The 20,387-nt window shown below is 53.1% G+C and overlaps 1 protein-coding gene across 1 annotated transcript in view; it reads left to right on the forward strand.

Annotated features, from left to right (window-relative positions):
• The window catches only part of LOC130205281 (titin-like), a 174,640-nt gene that overhangs the window by 98,154 nt on the left and 56,099 nt on the right, over positions 1–20,387 (forward strand). The window contains 18 exon segments of the mRNA XM_056432542.1: positions 160–311; positions 397–693; positions 10,932–11,231; positions 11,331–11,645; positions 11,725–11,873; positions 11,963–12,113; positions 12,218–12,499; positions 12,588–12,890; positions 13,075–13,377; positions 13,606–13,887; positions 14,379–14,566; positions 14,676–14,787; positions 14,898–15,200; positions 15,324–15,632; positions 15,936–16,217; positions 16,315–16,614; positions 16,941–17,234; positions 17,344–20,313. Coding sequence (XP_056288517.1) covers positions 160–311; positions 397–693; positions 10,932–11,231; positions 11,331–11,645; positions 11,725–11,873; positions 11,963–12,113; positions 12,218–12,499; positions 12,588–12,890; positions 13,075–13,377; positions 13,606–13,887; positions 14,379–14,566; positions 14,676–14,787; positions 14,898–15,200; positions 15,324–15,632; positions 15,936–16,217; positions 16,315–16,614; positions 16,941–17,234; positions 17,344–20,313 — 7,292 coding nt within the window.

The raw sequence follows: 20,387 nt of genomic DNA on the forward strand, positions 1-20,387 counted from the left end.
GCAGATGGAGGTGATTCATTGTTCATCAGAGTGACGCCATCATGACTTTACTGACTCGGTTCTGATCGGTCCACATGCTGCTGGACGGGTCTGTGAACCGTCTGCTCTCGTTTGGTTGGAGCTCGTCTGTTCACGGCCGACCCGTCTTGTGACCTGCAGGTGCAACCGGAGGGACGTGGACACCACCGGCTTCAAGGTGGAGGACCTGACTGATGGAGACGAGTACGAGTTCAGAGTGGTGGCGCACAACGAGGCCGGACCCAGCAGACCTTCCACCACGGTCGGACCCATCGTCGTCCAGGACCAGACCTGTGAGACCGGCACTCCATCCAGCTGCATTATGGGAAATGTTGATGTGCAGCTGCTTCATCCCAACCTCCGTCTTCTGTGCTGCAGGCGCTCCGTCCATTGAGCTGAAGGAGTTCATGGAACAGGAACAGGGCTCCGACATCAGCCTCGTGGCCACGGTGCGCGGCTGTCCGTTCCCCACGCTCACCTGGTTCAAGGCTCCGCCCCACAAGACCAACGACAGGGTGGAGGTTCAATACGACGAGCACATCAACAAGATGGTGTCTGACGACAGCTGCACGCTGCTCATCCAGCAGGGCAAGCGGCCCGACACGGGCCTCTACACGCTGGTGGCCTCCAACAGCCTCGGCAAGGCCTCCAGGGAGATGAGGCTCAACGTGCTCGGTACGGACCAACACCTGGGACCAAGACACTGACCCGACTCACCTGGGACCAATCCACTGACCCGACTCACCTGGGACCAAGACACTGACCCGACTCACCTGGGACCCAATACACTGACCCGACTCACCTGGGACCAAGACACTGACCCGACTCACCTGTGACCAATCCACTGACCCGACTCACCTGGGACCAATACACTGACCCGACTCACCTGGGACCAATACACTGACCCGACTCACCTGGGACCCAATACACTGACCCGACTCACCTGTGACCCAATACACTGACCCCGACTCACCTGGGACCAATACACTGACCCGACTCACCTGTGCATTTTCTACCTGTGAGGCGTGACTACTGACTACTTGGATCCTGCTAAGTATCTTCTTTAAACTAGTTTTATCTGCTAAAGTTACTGTTGTATTTGTTGTTTAAAGCTGCTAGATTGTTAGTCTGTCCTGTTTTAAGGAGTTGTTTTGGTAGAGAGGTGTGTCCTGTGTTCCGACACCTGAATCTTCACTGATTGGACGAGCGATCGTCACCTGGTTTCTATTGAGTGTCATTTGAATACCAAAAGCCAAGGGGCGGTGTCAACGCGGCTGGAGGTAATTGGCACTAACTTGGGCTCATAACCGGGTGGGGTTTTTCGCGTCAGCTGTAGCGTCAGCGTGACGAAGACTCGGAGGACAAAGACATAGGAGTCTTCCGTTGGAGTCGAGACTCGGAGGACAAAGACATAGGAGTCTTCCGTTGGAGTCGAGACTCGGAGGACAAAGACATAGGAGTCTTCCGTTGGAGTCTTCGGGGGTGGATGAGTCTTTTCCCCATTTAGTGAATATGTGTGTCTTTTCCATACCTGTGCGTATCTCTACTCGTAGTTACTATAGGACTCGCTCATTCATGTACCGGAACCCCTCCTCTGTTATCCTTCCTACCCGTTCTACTCACACCCAGCACCTGGTCACAGGAGGCCTCTGGAACTGTCAGTCAGCCAACCGCAAGGCCGACTTCATCTCTGGCTTTGCTGTGGAGCAGTCGCTTGACTTCCTGGCTCTCACTGAGACCTGGATCACAGCAGACAACACGTCTACCCCGGCTGCTCTCTCCTCTGCCTTCTCCTTTAGCCACACACCCAGACCCTCTGGTCGGGGTGGAGGTACAGGTTTACTCATCTCACCCACATGGTGTTTCTGTCCCTACCCGCTTCCACTCTTCATCCCACTGACTTTTGAGTTTCATGCGGTGACCGTTACTCATCCGGTTCAACTTCACATTGTTGTTCTCTACCGTCCCCCTGGTTCTTTGGGAGATTTCTTGGACGAGCTAGACGTCCTCCTATCGAACTTCATGGAACACGGCCCCCCGCTCATCCTTCTGGGTGACTTTAACATCCAGACAGAGAAGTCATGTGATCTCTTACTCTTACTGTCTTCCTTTAACCTCACTCAGTCCCTCCCCTCCTACTCACAAAGCCGGCAACCACCTTGACTACATTTTCACAAGAAACTGCTCTACCTCTAACCTCACTGTGACTCCTCTCCATGTCTCTGACCACTTCTTCATCTCTTACTCTCTCTCGCTCTCTGGTACTGACAACCCACCCATATCTACAGACTCTGCACCTGTACGCCGCAACATTCGCACCCTCTGCCCCTCCTCTCTGGCCTCCTCTGTCCTATCTGCTCTCCCCTCAACTGACTGCTTCTCACTCATGCAGCCTAACTCTGCCACAGACACGCTCCTCTCTTCCCTGTCTTCATCTCTTGATTCTCTTTGTCCTTTTAAGACACGACCGGTTCGGAAATCCTCTCCGGCTCCGTGGTTGTCGGACTCGGTGCGCCGAGAGAGCCACCCTGCGAGCGGCGGAAAGAAAATGGCGCAAATCGAATCAAGCGGAAGACTTGCTCTTCTATCAATCTCTCCTCTCCTCCTTCTCTTCCTCTATCTCTGCAGCCAAAAGCTCGTTCTACCTGACCAAAATTCAGTCTTCCTTCTCTAACCCCAAAAAACTCTTCTCTATCTTTTCCAACCTCCTTGATCCCCCCTGTCCCCTCCTCCTTCCACCCTTTTGCCGAGCCACTTTGTCGACTACTTTACAAACAAGATAGACGACATACGCTCCTCCTTTACAAATCCATCTTCTATCACCTCACCAACACTAACTTCTTCATCCCCCTCTCTTTCCTCTTTCACCCCCTTGTCTCCCAATCAAGTTCTTAGCTTGGTGACCTCCGCCCGACCGACCACCTGCGCCCTTGACCCCGTCCCGTCTCCCATTCTCCAGGCTATTGCTCCTGACCTTTCTCACCCATCTTATTAACAGCTCCCTCTCAACTGGCTGTTTCCCCAACTCTCTGAAGGAGGCGAGAGTCAACCCTCTCCTGAAGAAACCCACGCTCGACCCGTCTGAAGTCAGCAACTACAGACCGGTCTCTCTTCTTCCTTTTCTCTCCAAAACTCTGGAGCGAGCTATCTTGAGCCAAGTGTCCTCCTATCTCCACAGTAACAACCTTCTTGACCCTCACCAGTCTGGATTCAAGGCCGGCCACTCAACAGAGACTTGACTGAGCAGCTTCACACTGCTAGAGCAGCCTCTCTCTCCTCTGTCCTTATCCTTCTCGACCTTTCTGCAGCATTTGACACCGTGAGCCACCAGATCCTGATCTCTTCTCTTCAGGACCTGGGGATCTCAGGCACTGCACTCGCTCTTTTCTCTTCCTACCTTAAAGACCGCACCTACCGGGTAACTTGGAGAGGATCTGTGTCTGATCCTTGTCCTCTCACTATGGGGTCCTCAAGGCTCCGTCCTGGGTCCCCTCCTCTTCTCTCTGTACACAAATTATCTCGGCTCTGTCATTCGTTCGCATGCTGATGACACCCAACTGATCTTCTCGTTTCCACCGTCCGAAACACAGGTGGCGGCACGAATCTCTGCCTGTCTGACTGACATCTCTCAGTGGATGTCTGCTCACCACCTGAAGATCAACCCTGACAAGACTGAGCTACTATTCCTTCCAGGGAAAGGCTCCCCCACCCACGACCTGACTATCACCTTCAACAGCTCTGTGTTGGCCCCTACCCTGACTGCCAGGAACCTCGGGGTGACACTCGACAGTCAACTCTCCCTGACGGCCAACATCGCTGCGACGACGCATTCCTGTAGGTACATGCTGCACAACATCAGGAGAATACGGCCTCTTCTTACTCAGAAGGCGGCGCAGGTTCTGGTCCAGGCTCTAGTCATTTCACGCCTCGACTACTGCAACTCCCTCCTGGCTGGTCTACCTGCTAAGGCCATCCGACCTCTGCAGCTCATCCAGAATGCAGCAGCTCGACTGGTCTTCAGCCTCCCGAAATTCACCCACACCACTCCGCTCCTCCGCTCTCTCCACTGGTTACCGGTGGCTGCTCGCATCCGCTTCAAAACACTGGTCCTGGCGTACCGTGCTCTAGACGGATCGGGCCCCGTCTACATCCGGGATATGGTCACACCGTACACCCCGCACGGTCGCTCCGCTCGGCAACAGCCAATCGACTTGTGACTACTGCACCTCGAGCTAATCACTCGAAATCCAGACTGTTTGCTGTCCTGGCTCCTCAGTGGTGGAACGAGCTCCCCACTGACATCAGGACAGCAGGAAGTCTCTACATCTTCCGTCGGAGACTGAAAACACACCTTTTCCGACTATATCTGGATTAAAACACAGATTAGCACTTCAGTGGCACTTAGATAGCACTTACTTCTGGTACATTTGTAGTTCTACCATGTTGAGGAAATGTTACTTCCTGTATTCTTGTTGTTCTTAGTTTGTACTCTAGGTTGAAATGCACTTATTGTAAGTCGCTTTGGATAAAAGCGTCTGCTAAATGACATGTAATCATGTAATACACTGACCCCGACTCACCTGTGACCCAATACACTGACCTGACTCACCTGTGACCCAATACACTGACCCCGACTCACCTGTGACCAATACACTGACCCCGACTCACCTGGGACCAATACACTGACCCGACTCACCTGTGACCCAATACACTGACCCCGACTCACCTGTGACCAATACACTGACCCGACTCACCTGGGACCAATACACTGACCCCGACTCACCTGTGACCAATACACTGACCCCGACTCACCTGTGACCAATACACTGACCCCGACTCACCTGGGACCAATACACTGACCCGACTCACCTGGGACCAATACACTGACCCGACTCACCTGGGACCAATACACTGACCCGACTCACCTGGGACCAATACACTGACCCGACTCACCTGGGACCAATACACTGACCCGACTCACCTGGGACCAATACACTGACCCGACTCACCTGGGACCAATACACTGACCCGACTCACCTGGGACCAATACACTGACCCGACTCACCTGGGACCAATACACTGACCCGACTCACCTGGGACCAATACACTGACCCGACTCACCTGGGACCAATACACTGACCCGACTCACCTGGGACCAATACACTGACCCGACTCACCTGGGACCAATACACTGACCCGACTCACCTGGGACCAATACACTGACCCGACTCACCTGGGACCAATACAATGACCCGACTCACCTGGGACCAAGACACTGACCCCGACTCACCTGGGACCAATACACTGACCTGACTCACATGGGACCAATACACTGACCCGACTCACCTGTGACCCTATACACTGACCCGACTCACCTGGGACCAATACACTGACCCGACTCACCTGGGACCAATACACTGACCCGACTCACCTGTGACCAATACACTGACCCTGACTCACCTGGGACCAATACACTGACCCGACTCACCTGTGACCAATACACTGACCCGACTCACCTGGGACCCAATACACTGACCTGACTCACCTGTGACCAATCCACTGACCCGACTCACCTGGGACCAATACACTGACCCGACTCACCTGGGACCAATCCACTGACCCGACTCACCTGGGACCAATACACTGACCCGACTCACCTGGGACCAATACACTGACCCCGACTCACCTGTGACCAATACACTGACCCGACTCACCTGGGACCAATACACTGACCCGACTCACCTGGGACCAATACACTGACCCGACTCACCTGTGACCAATACACTGACCCCGACTCACCTGGGACCAATCCACTGACCCGACTCACCTGTGACCCAATACACTGACCCCGACTCACCTGGGACCAATCCACTGACCCGACTCACCTGGGACCAATACACTGACCCCGACTCACCTGTGACCAATACACTGACCCCGACTCACCTGGGACCAATACACTGACCCGACTCACCTGGGACCAATACACTGACCCCGACTCACCTGGGACCAATACACTGACCCCGACTCACCTGTGACCAATACACTGACCCCGACTCACCTGTGACCAATACACTGACCCCGACTCACCTGGGACCAATACACTGACCCGACTCACCTGGGACCAATACATTGACCCCGACTCACCTGTGACCCAATACACTGACCCCGACTCACCTGGGACCAATACACTGACCCCGACTCACCTGGGACCAATACACTGACCCGACTCACCTGGGACCAATACACTGACCCGACTCACCTGTGACCAATACACTGACCTGACTCACCTGGGACCCAATACACTGACCCGATTCACCTGGGACCAATACACTGACCCGACTCACCTGGGACCAATACACTGACCCCGACTCACCTGGGACCAATACACTGACCCCGACTCACCTGTGACGATACACTGACCCCGACTCACCTGTGACGATACACTGACCCCAACTCACCTGTGACCCAATACACTGACCCCGACTCACCTGGGACCCAATACACTGACCCCGACTCACCTGGGACCAATACACTGACCCCGACTCACCTGTGACCAATACACTGACCCGACTCACCTGTGACCCAATACACTGACCTGACTCACCTGTGACCAATACACTGACCCCGACTCACCTGTGACCAATACACTGACCTGACTCACCTGTGACCAATACACTGACCTGACTCACCTGTGACCAATACACTGACCCTGACTCACCTGTGACCCAATACACTGACCTGACTCACCTGGGACCAATACACTGACCCGACTCACCTGTGACCAATACACTGACCCCGACTCACCTGTGACCAATACACTGACCTGACTCACCTGTGACCAATACACTGACCCCGACTCACCTGTGACCCAATACACTGACCCCGACTCACCTGTGACCCAATACACTGACCCCGACTCACCTGTGACCAATACACTGACCCCGACTCACCTGTGACCCAATACACTGACCCCGACTCACCTGTGACCAATACACTGACCCCGACTCACCTGTGACCAATACACTGACCCCGACTCACCTGTGACCCAATACACTGACCCCGACTCACCTGTGACCAATACACTGACCCGACTCACCTGGGACCAATACACTGACCTGACTCACCTGTGACCAATACACTGACCCGACTCACCTGTGACCAATACACTGACCCCGACTCACCTGTGACCCAATACACTGACCCCGACTCACCTGTGACCCAATACACTGACCCCGACTCACCTGTGACCAATACACTGACCCGACTCACCTGTGACCAATACACTGACCCCGACTCACCTGGGACCAATACACTGACCCCGACTCACCTGTGACCAATCCACTGACCCGACTCACCTGGGACCGATCCACTGACCCGACTCACCTGGGACCAATACACTGACCCGACTCACCTGTGACCAATACACTGACCCGACTCACCTGTGACCAATACACTGACCCGACTCACCTGGGACCAATACACTGACCCCGACTCACCTGGGACCCAATACACTGACCCGACTCACCTGTGACCAATACACTGACCCCGACTCACCTGTGACCAATACACTGACCCGACTCACCTGTGACCAATACACTGACCCGACTCACCTGTGACCCAATACACTGACCCGACTCACCTGGGACCAATACACTGACCCGACTCACCTGGGACCAATACACTGACCCCGACTCACCTGGGACCCAATACACTGACCCGACTCACCTGTGACCAATACACTGACCCCGACTCACCTGTGACCAATACACTGACCCGACTCACCTGTGACCCAATACACTGACCCCGACTCACCTGTGACCCAATACACTGACCCCGACTCACCTGTGACGATACACTGACCCCGACTCACCTGTGATCCAATACACTGACCCCGACTCACCTGTGATCCAATACACTGACCCCGACTCACCTGTGACGATACACTGACCCCGACTCACCTGTGACGATACACTGACCTGACTCACCTGGGACCAATACACTGACCCGACTCACCTGGGACCAATACACTGACCCCGACTCACCTGTGACGATACACTGACCCCGACTCACCTGTGACCAATACACTGACCCCGACTCACCTGTGACCAATACACTGACCCGACTCACCTGTGACCAATACACTGACCCTGACTCACCTGGGACCAATACACTGACCCGACTCACCTGTGACCAATACACTGACCCGACTCACCTGGGACCCAATACACTGACCTGACTCACCTGTGACCAATCCACTGACCCGACTCACCTGGGACCAATACACTGACCCGACTCACCTGGGACCAATCCACTGACCCGACTCACCTGGGACCAATACACTGACCCGACTCACCTGGGACCAATACACTGACCCCGACTCACCTGTGACCAATACACTGACCCGACTCACCTGTGACCAATACACTGACCCGACTCACCTGGGACCAATACACTGACCTGACTCACCTGTGACCAACACACTGACCCCGACTCACCTGTGACCAATACACTGACCCCGACTCACCTGGGACCAATCCACTGACCCGACTCACCTGTGACCCAATACACTGACCCCGACTCACCTGGGACCAATCCACTGACCCGACTCACCTGGGACCAATACACTGACCCCGACTCACCTGGGACCAATACACTGACCCCGACTCACCTTTGACCAATACACTGACCCGACTCACCTGGGACCCAATACACTGACCCCGACTCACCTGGGACCAATACACTGACCCCGACTCACCTGGGACCAATACACTGACCCCGACTCACCTGTGACCCAATACACTGACCCCGACTCACCTGGGACCAATACACTGACCCCGACTCACCTGGGACCAATACACTGACCCCGACTCACCTGTGACCCAATACACTGACCCCGACTCACCTGGGACCAATACACTGACCCCGACTCACCTGGGACCAATACACTGACCCGACTCACCTGGGACCAATACACTGACCCGACTCACCTGTGACCAATACACTGACCTGACTCACCTGGGACCCAATACACTGACCCGACTCACCTGGGACCAATACACTGACCCGACTCACCTGGGACCAATACACTGACCCCGACTCACCTGGGACCAATACACTGACCCCGACTCACCTGTGACGATACACTGACCCCGACTCACCTGTGACCCAATACACTGACCCCGACTCACCTGTGACCCAATACACTGACCCCGACTCACCTGGGACCCAATACACTGACCCCGACTCACCTGGGACCAATACACTGACCCCGACTCACCTGTGACCAATACACTGACCCGACTCACCTGTGACCCAATACACTGACCTGACTCACCTGTGACCAATACACTGACCCCGACTCACCTGTGACCAATACACTGACCTGACTCACCTGTGACCAATACACTGACCTGACTCACCTGTGACCAATACACTGACCCTGACTCACCTGTGACCCAATACACTGACCTGACTCACCTGGGACCAATACACTGACCCGACTCACCTGTGACCAATACACTGACCCCGACTCACCTGTGACCAATACACTGACCTGACTCACCTGTGACCAATACACTGACCCCGACTCACCTGTGACCCAATACACTGACCCCGACTCACCTGTGACCAATACACTGACCCCGACTCACCTGTGACCCAATACACTGACCCCGACTCACCTGTGACCAATACACTGACCCCGACTCACCTGTGACCAATACACTGACCCCGACTCACCTGTGACCCAATACACTGACCCCGACTCACCTGTGACCAATACACTGACCCGACTCACCTGGGACCAATACACTGACCTGACTCACCTGTGACCAATACACTGACCCCGACTCACCTGTGACCAATACACTGACCCCGACTCACCTGTGACCAATACACTGACCCCGACTCACCTGTGACCCAATACACTGACCCCGACTCACCTGTGACCAATACACTGACCCCGACTCACCTGTGACCAATACACTGACCCCGACTCACCTGGGACCAATACACTGACCCCGACTCACCTGTGACCAATCCACTGACCCGACTCACCTGGGACCGATCCACTGACCCGACTCACCTGGGACCAATACACTGACCCGACTCACCTGTGACCAATACACTGACCCGACTCACCTGTGACCAATACACTGACCCCGACTCACCTGGGACCAATACACTGACCCCGACTCACCTGGGACCCAATACACTGACCCGACTCACCTGTGACCAATACACTGACCCCGACTCACCTGTGACCAATACACTGACCCGACTCACCTGTGACCAATACACTGACCCCGACTCACCTGTGACCCAATACACTGACCCGACTCACCTGGGACCAATACACTGACCCGACTCACCTGGGACCAATACACTGACCCCGACTCACCTGGGACCCAATACACTGACCCGACTCACCTGTGACCAATACACTGACCCCGACTCACCTGTGACCAATACACTGACCCGACTCACCTGTGACCCAATACACTGACCCCGACTCACCTGTGACCCAATACACTGACCCCGACTCACCTGTGACGATACACTGACCCCGACTCACCTGTGATCCAATACACTGACCCCGACTCACCTGTGACGATACACTGACCCCGACTCACCTGTGACGATACACTGACCCCGACTCACCTGTGATCCAATACATGTCATAAAAGTTATCATATTTTTATTGATGATTATTTTTTTGTTGTTGATTATTTTAGAGTAAAAATATAAACTGTTTTGATCCTTTATCAGCCTGAATGTCGCTGAAACTGTTAAATTAGAAGGATACGTGTAAAGATTTGATTAACTATTAATTGGCATGTGTTATATTGTAATCCATTCTGTTAATGAACAGAGTTAGTAGAAGTCTAAACCCAGAGATGACCGTGTTGTTTCAGGCCGGCCCGGTCCTCCCTCCGCTCCCATCAAGTTCGAGGAGATCGGCGCCGAGAGGATCACGCTGTCCTGGCTGCCGCCGACGGACGACGGCGGCTCCAAAATCACCAACTATGTGATCTGGCGGCGCGTGGCCAACCGGAAGACCTGGGTCATCGTCACCAGCGAGCCCAAAGACCGCATCTGGACGGTGGAGAGCCTGATGGCGGGACACGAGTACGTGTTCCGCATCATGGCCCAGAACAAGTACGGCGTGGGAGAGCCGCTGGACAGCGAACCCGAGGTCGCCAGAAACCGCTACAGTGAGTTCACCGGATGCATCGGATTTTTGCCAATCCGGCATATTCAGGACGTATTCCGTGAGAGATAACTGATCGCTGACCTTTCGACCCTTCCTGCAGGCGTCCCCGGTCAGTGCGAGAAGCCGACGGTCAGCGGCATCACCATGGACTCCATGACCGTCAGCTGGGAGGAGCCCGAGGACGACGGCGGCACGCCGGTCACCGGCTTCTGGCTGGAGCGCAAAGAGACGGCGGGCAAGCGCTGGACCCGCGTCAGCCGAGACCCCATCCGGCCCACGGACATGGCCGAGTCCTTCGTGGTCAGCGGACTCATTGAGGGCTCACACTACATGTTCAGGGTGTGCGCCATCAATGCCGCAGGACCCGGACCCACCAGCCCCCCCACGGACCCCGTCTTCGCCAGAGACCCCATCTGTAAGAGTCCCCATCTGAAATCTGAAGTCGATGTTTAAAAACACAGAGTGGGATGTTAACTGTCTGTCTCCTCCCGTAGCCCCGCCCTCTCCTCCGACCCCGAAGGTTTCTGATTGGACCAGGTCTACTGTGGACCTGGTGTGGATCCCTCCTCTTAAGGACGGAGGCTCCAAGATCATCGGGTACTGGGTGGAGTACAAGGAGGAGGGCACCGAGGCCTGGGTCAAGGTGACCTCATCTTTAAATCCTTATTGAACTTCAGGTTCTTGGTTTTAGAGAAAGAACAATGTCAGAAACTCCATGTTTGTGTTTTTCAGGCCAAGGAAACAGAAATCCGTGGCACCCGACTTGTGATCGCCGGTCTGAAGACTGGCGGCAAATACAAGTTCAGGGTGACTGCGTTCAACGCTGCTGGTAACGGCGAGCCAGGAGAAGTCCCGGAGGTGCTCGAGGTCAACGACAGAAACAGTGAGTCGGTCTGAGACTCGTTCACATCCACGACGGCTCCTTCATGGACGGAGTCAACCAGTTTTAGTTGGAACAAGCAGTAAAGTGGACTTTCTTCCCAACAGTCGCCCCCGAGGTGGATCTGGACGCCTCCGTGAAGGAGCGCATGGTGGTCCACGCCGGCGGCGTTATCCGTATCATCGCCTACGTGTCGGGCCAGCCGACCCCCGAGGTCACCTGGAGCAGAGACGGAGCCGCGTTGCCCGCCGACGCCAAAGTGGAGACGACGGGCATCAGCTCGTCTCTGGTCATCAAACCCTGCAGCAGGAAGCACCTCGGCGTCTACACGCTGACCGCCAAGAACGCCGGAGGGGAGAAGACCAAGAACATCACCGTGGAAGTTTTGGGTAAAACACTGTTTTCATGTCAAAAAGAGACTGTGTCTTCGGACTCTCCGTTGTTGAAGTAGAACCGCTTTGTGTCCTCCCCCCTCAGACGTCCCCGGGGCCGTCGGCATCCCCTTCACAGCGGAGAACCTGACCTCCGACTCCTGCAAGCTCAACTGGTACTTCCCCGAGAACGACGGCGGCTCTCCCATCAGCAACTACGTCGTGGAGAAGCGCGAGACCGAGCGCAAGGCCTGGACCTCGCTGTCCTTCACCGCCAGCAGGCAGAACGCCGTGGCTCACGGCCTCACCGTCGGGAAGTCCTACTTCTTCAGAGTGGCCGCCGAGAACGCCATCGGCCTCGGACCCTTCATGGAGACCGCCGCCGAGCTCCTCGCCAAGGAGAAAATCAGTGAGTTCAGTGACTTAAATAATGGTGACCAGTGGTCAAAAAGATGGATGAATAAAGTGTTTCTAAATCAAAAAGATATGTTAAAAAACATTTTTAACACAAGAGCAAAAGTCACATTTTCCACAATTTTTCTGTTTTATCTGAACCATCTTCAGATATAAAGTGTGTGTTGTGTTCCTCTCAGGTGTGCCTGACCGCCCAGAGGAGCTCGAGGTCACCAAGATCACCAAGGATATGATCAGCGTCACCTGGAAGGCGCCCAAGTTTGACGGCGGCTCAGAGATCACCATGTACATCCTGGAGTCGCGTATGATCGGCAAAGACAAGTTCACCAGAGTTACCAAGGAGAAGCTGATGGAGAGGAAGTACACCTACGACGGCCTGAGGGAGGGAGACACCTACGAGCTCAGGGTCATCGCCGTCAACGAAGTGGGACCCAGCAAGCCGTCGTTCTCCACCAAACCAATCACCTGCAAGGACGAACTGGGTGAGGACCAACTCAGATTGATTGGCTGCAATTGGTTTGAGTTCATTTCTGTTAGATATCTATGAAATTAAACTTAGAGACCTGAAGTATTTGTAGTTCTGGAAAACAAACTGATCGGAATAAACCAGCATCTTCATCTAAATGCAAGACGACATCATTGATCTAGATGAATAGAAGAGGGAGTGTCACCACTTCATCTGACTTTGTCCTCGTCTTCTCATCTTTCAGAGCCGCCGACCATCGAGCTGGACTTCCGCGATAAGGTCATCGTCCGCGTTGGCGAGAGCTGCCTGCTGCAGGGCCGCTACACCGGCAAACCCCCGCCCTCCATCGTGTGGTACCGAGACGACGACGAGCTGAAGGCCGACAAACACATCATGTTCAAGAACACGCTGACCACCATGTCGCTCGGCCTGATGAAGGCCAAGCGCGAGCACAGCGGCCGATACGTGGTGGTGGTGGAGAACAGCACCGGGTCCAGGAAGGGGGTCTGCAACATCACGGTTGTCGGTATGTCGACGGAACTCTAGAGACAATTGAAGCTTCTGAAATCATTGGTATCATTGGTAAAAAGTAATGATGCAGCATCTACATCTTTTAATTAGAAGGCCCAATACAAGGGGTCAACTCACAGAGTGGAGAACTGGAGGCTTCATTTGCAAAGCGTTCAACTTGTGCTGATTACTTGAGTTTCTGGCCCGGCTCTGATGGCAGCAGTAAGAGAGTTGTTAGATATTTTAACCTGTGTTGAGAGGATACCTGAGTTTTAGTGTCTCTACCAAAATAACACTTTAATTGATATTGTGCACTGAGAAATATAAACACAAGTTTCTCTAAAACATGGAAGCGATAAAGATACAAACCAGTGATAGAGGTGAAGAGGTGAAGATGCAGAAACACAATTAAAGGGGTATAAAGTAGAACATTTCTTTGTTCTGACATTAAAGAGTCCTTATCTGGAGATTTCTCTCACACTGACGATGTTTCTTTCGTCCCTGCAGACCGTCCAACTCCTCCTGTTGGCCCAGTGGTGTTTGAGGAGGTGCACAGGGAGTACATGGTCATCTCCTGGAAAGCTCCTCTGGACACCGGTGGCGTTGACGTGTCCAACTACATCATCGAGCAGAGAGACACCAACAGAGAAGCCTGGACCACGGTGACGTCTGCCTCCACCAAGACCATATGCAAGGTGTCTAGATGGTCCAAAAATGTGTAGTTGACCTAAAAAGATCTGATTCTCCCAGTTGTGGGGGTTTGCTGAAATTCAGAACTGTTTCCATGTCATGTATTTCTTTCAGATCCCCAAGCTAACGGAGGGCAGGGAGTATATTATGAGGATCTTTGCTGAGAACATGTACGGTATCAGTGACCCTCTGGAGTCCGAGGAGATGAGAGCCAAAGATCTCTACAGTACGCTCTGCTCCAACCCTTCGCACACACCTTTTCTTTTTTTACGTTTCAGTTCTCTTCAGCGGAGCCTGCGTCGAGCCCTGATAACCCAGTGCCTCTTCCCCCTGCAGGAGTTCCCGAGGCCCCTGAGATGCCAACAGTGCGGGAGGTGTACGCCACCAACGCCCTGGTGCTGTGGAACCGGCCTCGCGACGGCGGGAAGCCCATCATCAACTATGTCATTGAGAAGAAGGAGCCCACTGCAAAGAGGTGGTCCAGAGCCACCAGAGACCCGCTGTACCCGGCCACTCAGTACCGAGTCCAGGACCTGGTGGAGGGCTGTCAGTACGAGTTCAGGGTCATGGCTGAGAACGAGCTGGGAACCGGAGACGCCAGTGTGCCCTCCAAACCCATCCTGGCCAAAGACCCCATTGGTCAGCGCAATGCAAATCCAATACGAAACTAAAACAACATTTGAATGAGTCTTAACACAACCCTTGTGTCTAGGTTTTCTCCCAAAGCTTTTGGCCCATTTATTTATAGTTTCTGTTCTCCAGTGCCGCCGAGCCCTCCCGTGACCCCTGAGGCCTACGATAAGACCAAGGACTCCGTCAGCCTGAAGTGGAAGTTGCCCCGTCATGACGGGAAGGGCCGGATCTTTGGCTACCTCGTTGAGTACCAGAAGCCCGGTACTGTGGAGTGGAGTCCGGCCAACGAGACCCCGGAGCAGTGCCCAGACCTCCACTACGTAGCAACAGGCCTGGAGGATGGACAGGAGTACAACTTCAGGATCTTCACCGTCAATGCCGCCGGCAAATCTGAACCTGCATATGTGAAGCAGACCATCAAAGTCCACGACAGACTGGGTACGAGATTCATTTAAACCGTCTCCTCGTTACTTCTCTATAGCGTGACAAAGAAATGTTCTGAACACACTTATTTACATACTTACATAGGGCGACTGTGGGTCAATCAGGGGATCGGCGGTTCAATCCCCGGATGTGCTAGTCCTAGTTGATGTGTCCTTGAGCAAGATACTTAACCCTGAATAGCTCCGTGTCTACGGTGTATGAGTGTAAATCCCTTTGGATAAAAGTGTTAGCCAAATGTAATGTAACAATGTAATCTACTATAGCACTTTTACGAAAGTAATCGTTTCCCCCTCACAGAGGAGCCAGAGTTGCTTCTGGACGCCAACATGGCACGGGACCACCTGGCCATGCTGGGCACTGACATCACCCTGAGCGCCACCATCAAGGGTGTGCCGACGCCCACCGTCAGCTGGAAGAAGGACGACGGTGACGTTCCTACTCACGTCACCGTCGCTGTCACCGCCAGCAGCAGCAAAGTCTTCATCCCCAAGAGCCTCCGGGCGGACTCCGGCAACTACACCATCACTGTGGAGAATGCCGCTGGAAAGAAATCGGCAACCGTTGCTGTACTTGTTCTGAGTAAGTGAAACGTCCACCGACACACATGTGAAATGTTATCACTCTTGAATATAAGAAACAATTAGAAAAGCTTCAATTTGACCTTGTTTTCCCCCAGACAAGCCGTCTCCTCCCAGAGACCTGCTGATCTCTGAGGTGACCAGTGAGTCGGCCTACCTGACATGGAAGGTTCCCGAGGACAACGGCGGTGCCGTCATCTCCCACTACGTCGTGCATAAGAAGGATGTGGCCGCCGAGCATTGGGTCCCCGTCGCGGCATCCAATAAGAAGCTAAGTCTGATGGCCATGTACTTGATGGAAGGAATCCAGTACCTGTTCAGGGTGGCTGCTGAGAACCAGTTTGGCAGGAGCGACTTCGTGGTCACCAGGATACCCATTAAGGCTCTCGATCCTCTCTGTGAGTAAAAGTTATCACTATATTTTGCGTTAAAAATATATATTTCTCAAGATGTTGTGTAATTTGTGGAGCTTCCAAATCTTGAAGGCTTCACTCTTGTAGGCTATACACACTGCCATTCTGTACTACACTTCCAAATAACTTGGGTACATTGTTTTCGTTCTACTTTCTCATGAAACACATTTCTAACAACAAAACAAGAACACTAACTAACAATCTGGGAGCAGTAAGAATGACTCTGCGTGTCCGAGATAGTTCTATCTCACCTCTAAAAGTAAAACGATCAATAATTAGCAATACATTGTTCTATCCTGGATATGTTTTAGATCCTCCTGGCCCACCCAAAAACCTGCACCACACTGATGCAGAAAAGACAGAGGTGTGGTTAGAATGGGAATGGCCCAACCGCACCGGTGGAAGTGAAATCACTGGCTTCATTGTAGAGCACCAGGAAGAGGGACAGACTGACTGGGTCACATTTAAGACTGTCAGCAACAACCATGCCCACGTCACCGGTCTAGTGGAGGGCAAGACCTACCGCTTCAGGGTCAAGGCTCAGAACGCCATCGGCGTGAGCCGTCCTGACACCAGCGTCCCGGTCACCTGTCAGGAAAAGAAAAGTAGGAAACATTATTCTTCTGGAGTTATTTCTCATTGCAAATGCTGTTTCTGTTCTCATTCAAAGGCCTGAAAACATCATCATATTGTTATTGCTTTGTTCTCTTTCAGTGCCACCAACTATTGAAGTTGATGTGAAGCTTATTGAGGGTCTTACTGTGAAAGCTGGTGCTGCCATTGTCCTTCCAGCCAAGATGACAGGCATTCCCAATCCCAGTGCCAGATGGGTGACCGATGGCAAGGAAATCACATCTGAGGGCCGCCATCACATTGAGACGGCTGGATCCTCTACCACCCTCAGTATCCCTGAGAGCCAGAGAGGAGACACTGGAGAGTACATCCTCACTGTGGCCAACCCTGCAGGCAGCAAGACTGTTGCCCTCCATGTCACAGTGCTGGATATTCCAGGGCCACCCATTGGACCCATCAATATATTGGAGGTTACCCCTGATTACATGATAATCCAATGGAGGCCACCCAAGGATGATGGAGGCACACCCATCAACAGCTACGTGGTGGAAAAGAAGGATGTGAAGAAGTCATGGGAGCCCTGGTCGGTCGTTAGCTCCAGCGGCACCAGCACCAAAGCCAAGGTGTCAAGGCTCGAGAAGGGCCGTGAGTACATCGTCCGCGTCCGTGCAGAGAACAAGATTGGCATCGGCGCACCGCTTGAGAGTCCCCCCACAATTGCCAAGCACATGTTTAACCCGCCTGGTCCGCCAGGCCTGCCAGAGTGCTCTGATATCACTGAGAATGCTGTGACAGTGGATTGGACCGTGCCGGACTATGATGGAGGCAGCCCCATCAGTGGATATGTGATAGAACGCAGAGAAATGACAGGAAAGTGGATTAGAGTCAACAAAACTCCCGTGCTGGACCTCAGATACAGAGTCTCAGGTCTGTTTGAAGGAAACAGCTATGAATTCAGAGTATTTGCTGAGAATGTTGCTGGTATCAGCGAGCCTTCTGCTACCTCTGACTCCATCAAAGCCACTCGTGCCATCACAAAACCCGGACCCCCTGCCAATCTGAAACTGAAAGACTGGAGCAAGTCTTATGCTGACATCTGTTGGACCAAGCCTACAAGGGACGGAGGCAGTCCTATTCTGGGTTATATTGTTGAGGTTCAAAAGTCAGGATCCGCCCAGTATGAAAGAATCAACAAGGACCTTATCACGATGTGTGCCTACAGAGTGAGAGGCCTCATTGAAGGAATGGAGTACAGGATTCGCATCAGAGCCACTAACAAGGTTGGAGATAGTGAACCCAGGGACCTGGCCGAGCCTGTCTTAGCAAAGGACATCTTGGTGCCCCCTGAGGTTGTTGTCGACGCATCCTGCCGCGACTCTCTGACTGTGAGGGCAGGACAGATTATAAGTTTGATCACAAGGGTGAAAGGCAGACCAGACCCAGAGATCACATGGACCAAGGATGCCAGAGCTATATCCCGGGACAAGCGCATTGATATGAACAACAACTACCCTCTCTGTGAACTGGTCATCACCGATGCAGTCAGGTCAGACTACGGTAAATATGCCATCAATGCCAAGAACAGTAGTGGACAGGCACAAGCCACCATTATTGTAAATGTCCTGGACACACCAGGGCCTTGCCAGAACCTGAGAGTGGCATATATGACCAAGAACTCCTGCATGGTTTCCTGGGAGAACCCTGAAGACAATGGAGGCACTGAGATCAACCAGTACCTTATTGAGTGCCGTCAGCCCAGCCAGAGAGCATGGACTGTGGTATCCAATGACTGCACCAAGCGCTTAATAAAGGCCCCTCTTACTGAAGGCTGTGAGTACTTCTTCCGTGTCAGCGCAGAGAACAAGATTGGTGCTGGTCCAGCTACTGAGACCAAGAACCCAGTGCTAGCAGTTGATCCCATTGAGAAGCCTGGTGAACCTATTGACTTCAACATTTTTGAGATCGGCAAGACCTTCTGCTTCCTCAAGTGGAGGAAACCAGACTATGATGGAGGTAGTCGTAACCTGGCTTATCATGTTGAGAAGAAACCAAAAGAGGCTGAGGAGTGGGAGAGGCTTCATAAGGGTGCTATCAAGGAGACTTACTTCATGGCTGACAGGTGCATCGAAAACCAGATCTATCAATTCAGAGTTCAGACAAAGAATGAGGGAGGCGAGAGCAACTGGGTGACCACACCTGAAGTCCTGGTTAAGGAACAGATAGTGGAGCCTGAAGTCAAGATTACACTGGATGGAACGATCGTGGTCAAGGCAGGAGACTCCATTCCTATTGAGGCAAGAGTCAAGGGCAAACCCCAGCCTGATGTCAAATGGACCAGAGATGAGAGCACAAAGGAGATAAGGAAGGGCCCCAGGCATCAGGTCGACACCGGTGTTGACTTTTCAAAGCTGATGATCACCGGCGCCAGGCGCACTGACACTGGTAAATATGTTGTAACCGCCTCAAACAGTGCAGGAACCAGCTCTGCTCATGCTAAGCTCAAAGTACTGGATAGACCAGGCCCCATCAGCGACCTCAAGGTGTCTGGTATAACCTTCGACAGATGCCATTTGGCATGGGAAGTGCCCGAGGATAATGGTGGCTGCGATATCTACAACTACATCATTGAGAAATGTGAGACCAAGAGGGGAGTCTGGTCGGTCCACTCCAATGCTGTCATCACCAATAAAGCGAACGTCACCCGTCTCACTGAGGGCAATGAGTATGTCTTCAGAGTTCGTGCTGAGAATAAGATGGGTCCTGGCCCTGCAGTGGAGAGTGAATCGATGGTTGCGGGCACCCAGTTCAGTGTACCTGATGCTCCTGAGGCACCAGAGGTCACCAAGATTGCCAAAGAAGAGATGACTGTGCAATGGTCAGAGCCCGAGAGAGATGGTGGAAAGCCAATCACAGGGTATCTGTTGGAGAAGAGGGAAGAGCATGCCATTAGGTGGTCGCCTGTCAACAAGGATCCAATCCCTGCTACACGTTTCACAGTTACTGGACTCCTGCCCCTCCATAACTACCAGTACAGAGTCAAGGCTGTCAATGAAATTGGCAATGGAAGCCCGAGCAAGCCTTCACATGCCATCACTGCCAAGGACACAGTTGGTATGTAAATAATGATACATGTCATTGTGTTCACATGTTTGTCAAGAAATATAGCTAAACCAGGGATTCGTCAT

This window comes from Pseudoliparis swirei, chromosome 2 (genome assembly GCF_029220125.1).
Source record: "Pseudoliparis swirei isolate HS2019 ecotype Mariana Trench chromosome 2, NWPU_hadal_v1, whole genome shotgun sequence".
Classification (NCBI taxonomy): Eukaryota; Metazoa; Chordata; class Actinopteri; order Perciformes; family Liparidae; genus Pseudoliparis; species Pseudoliparis swirei.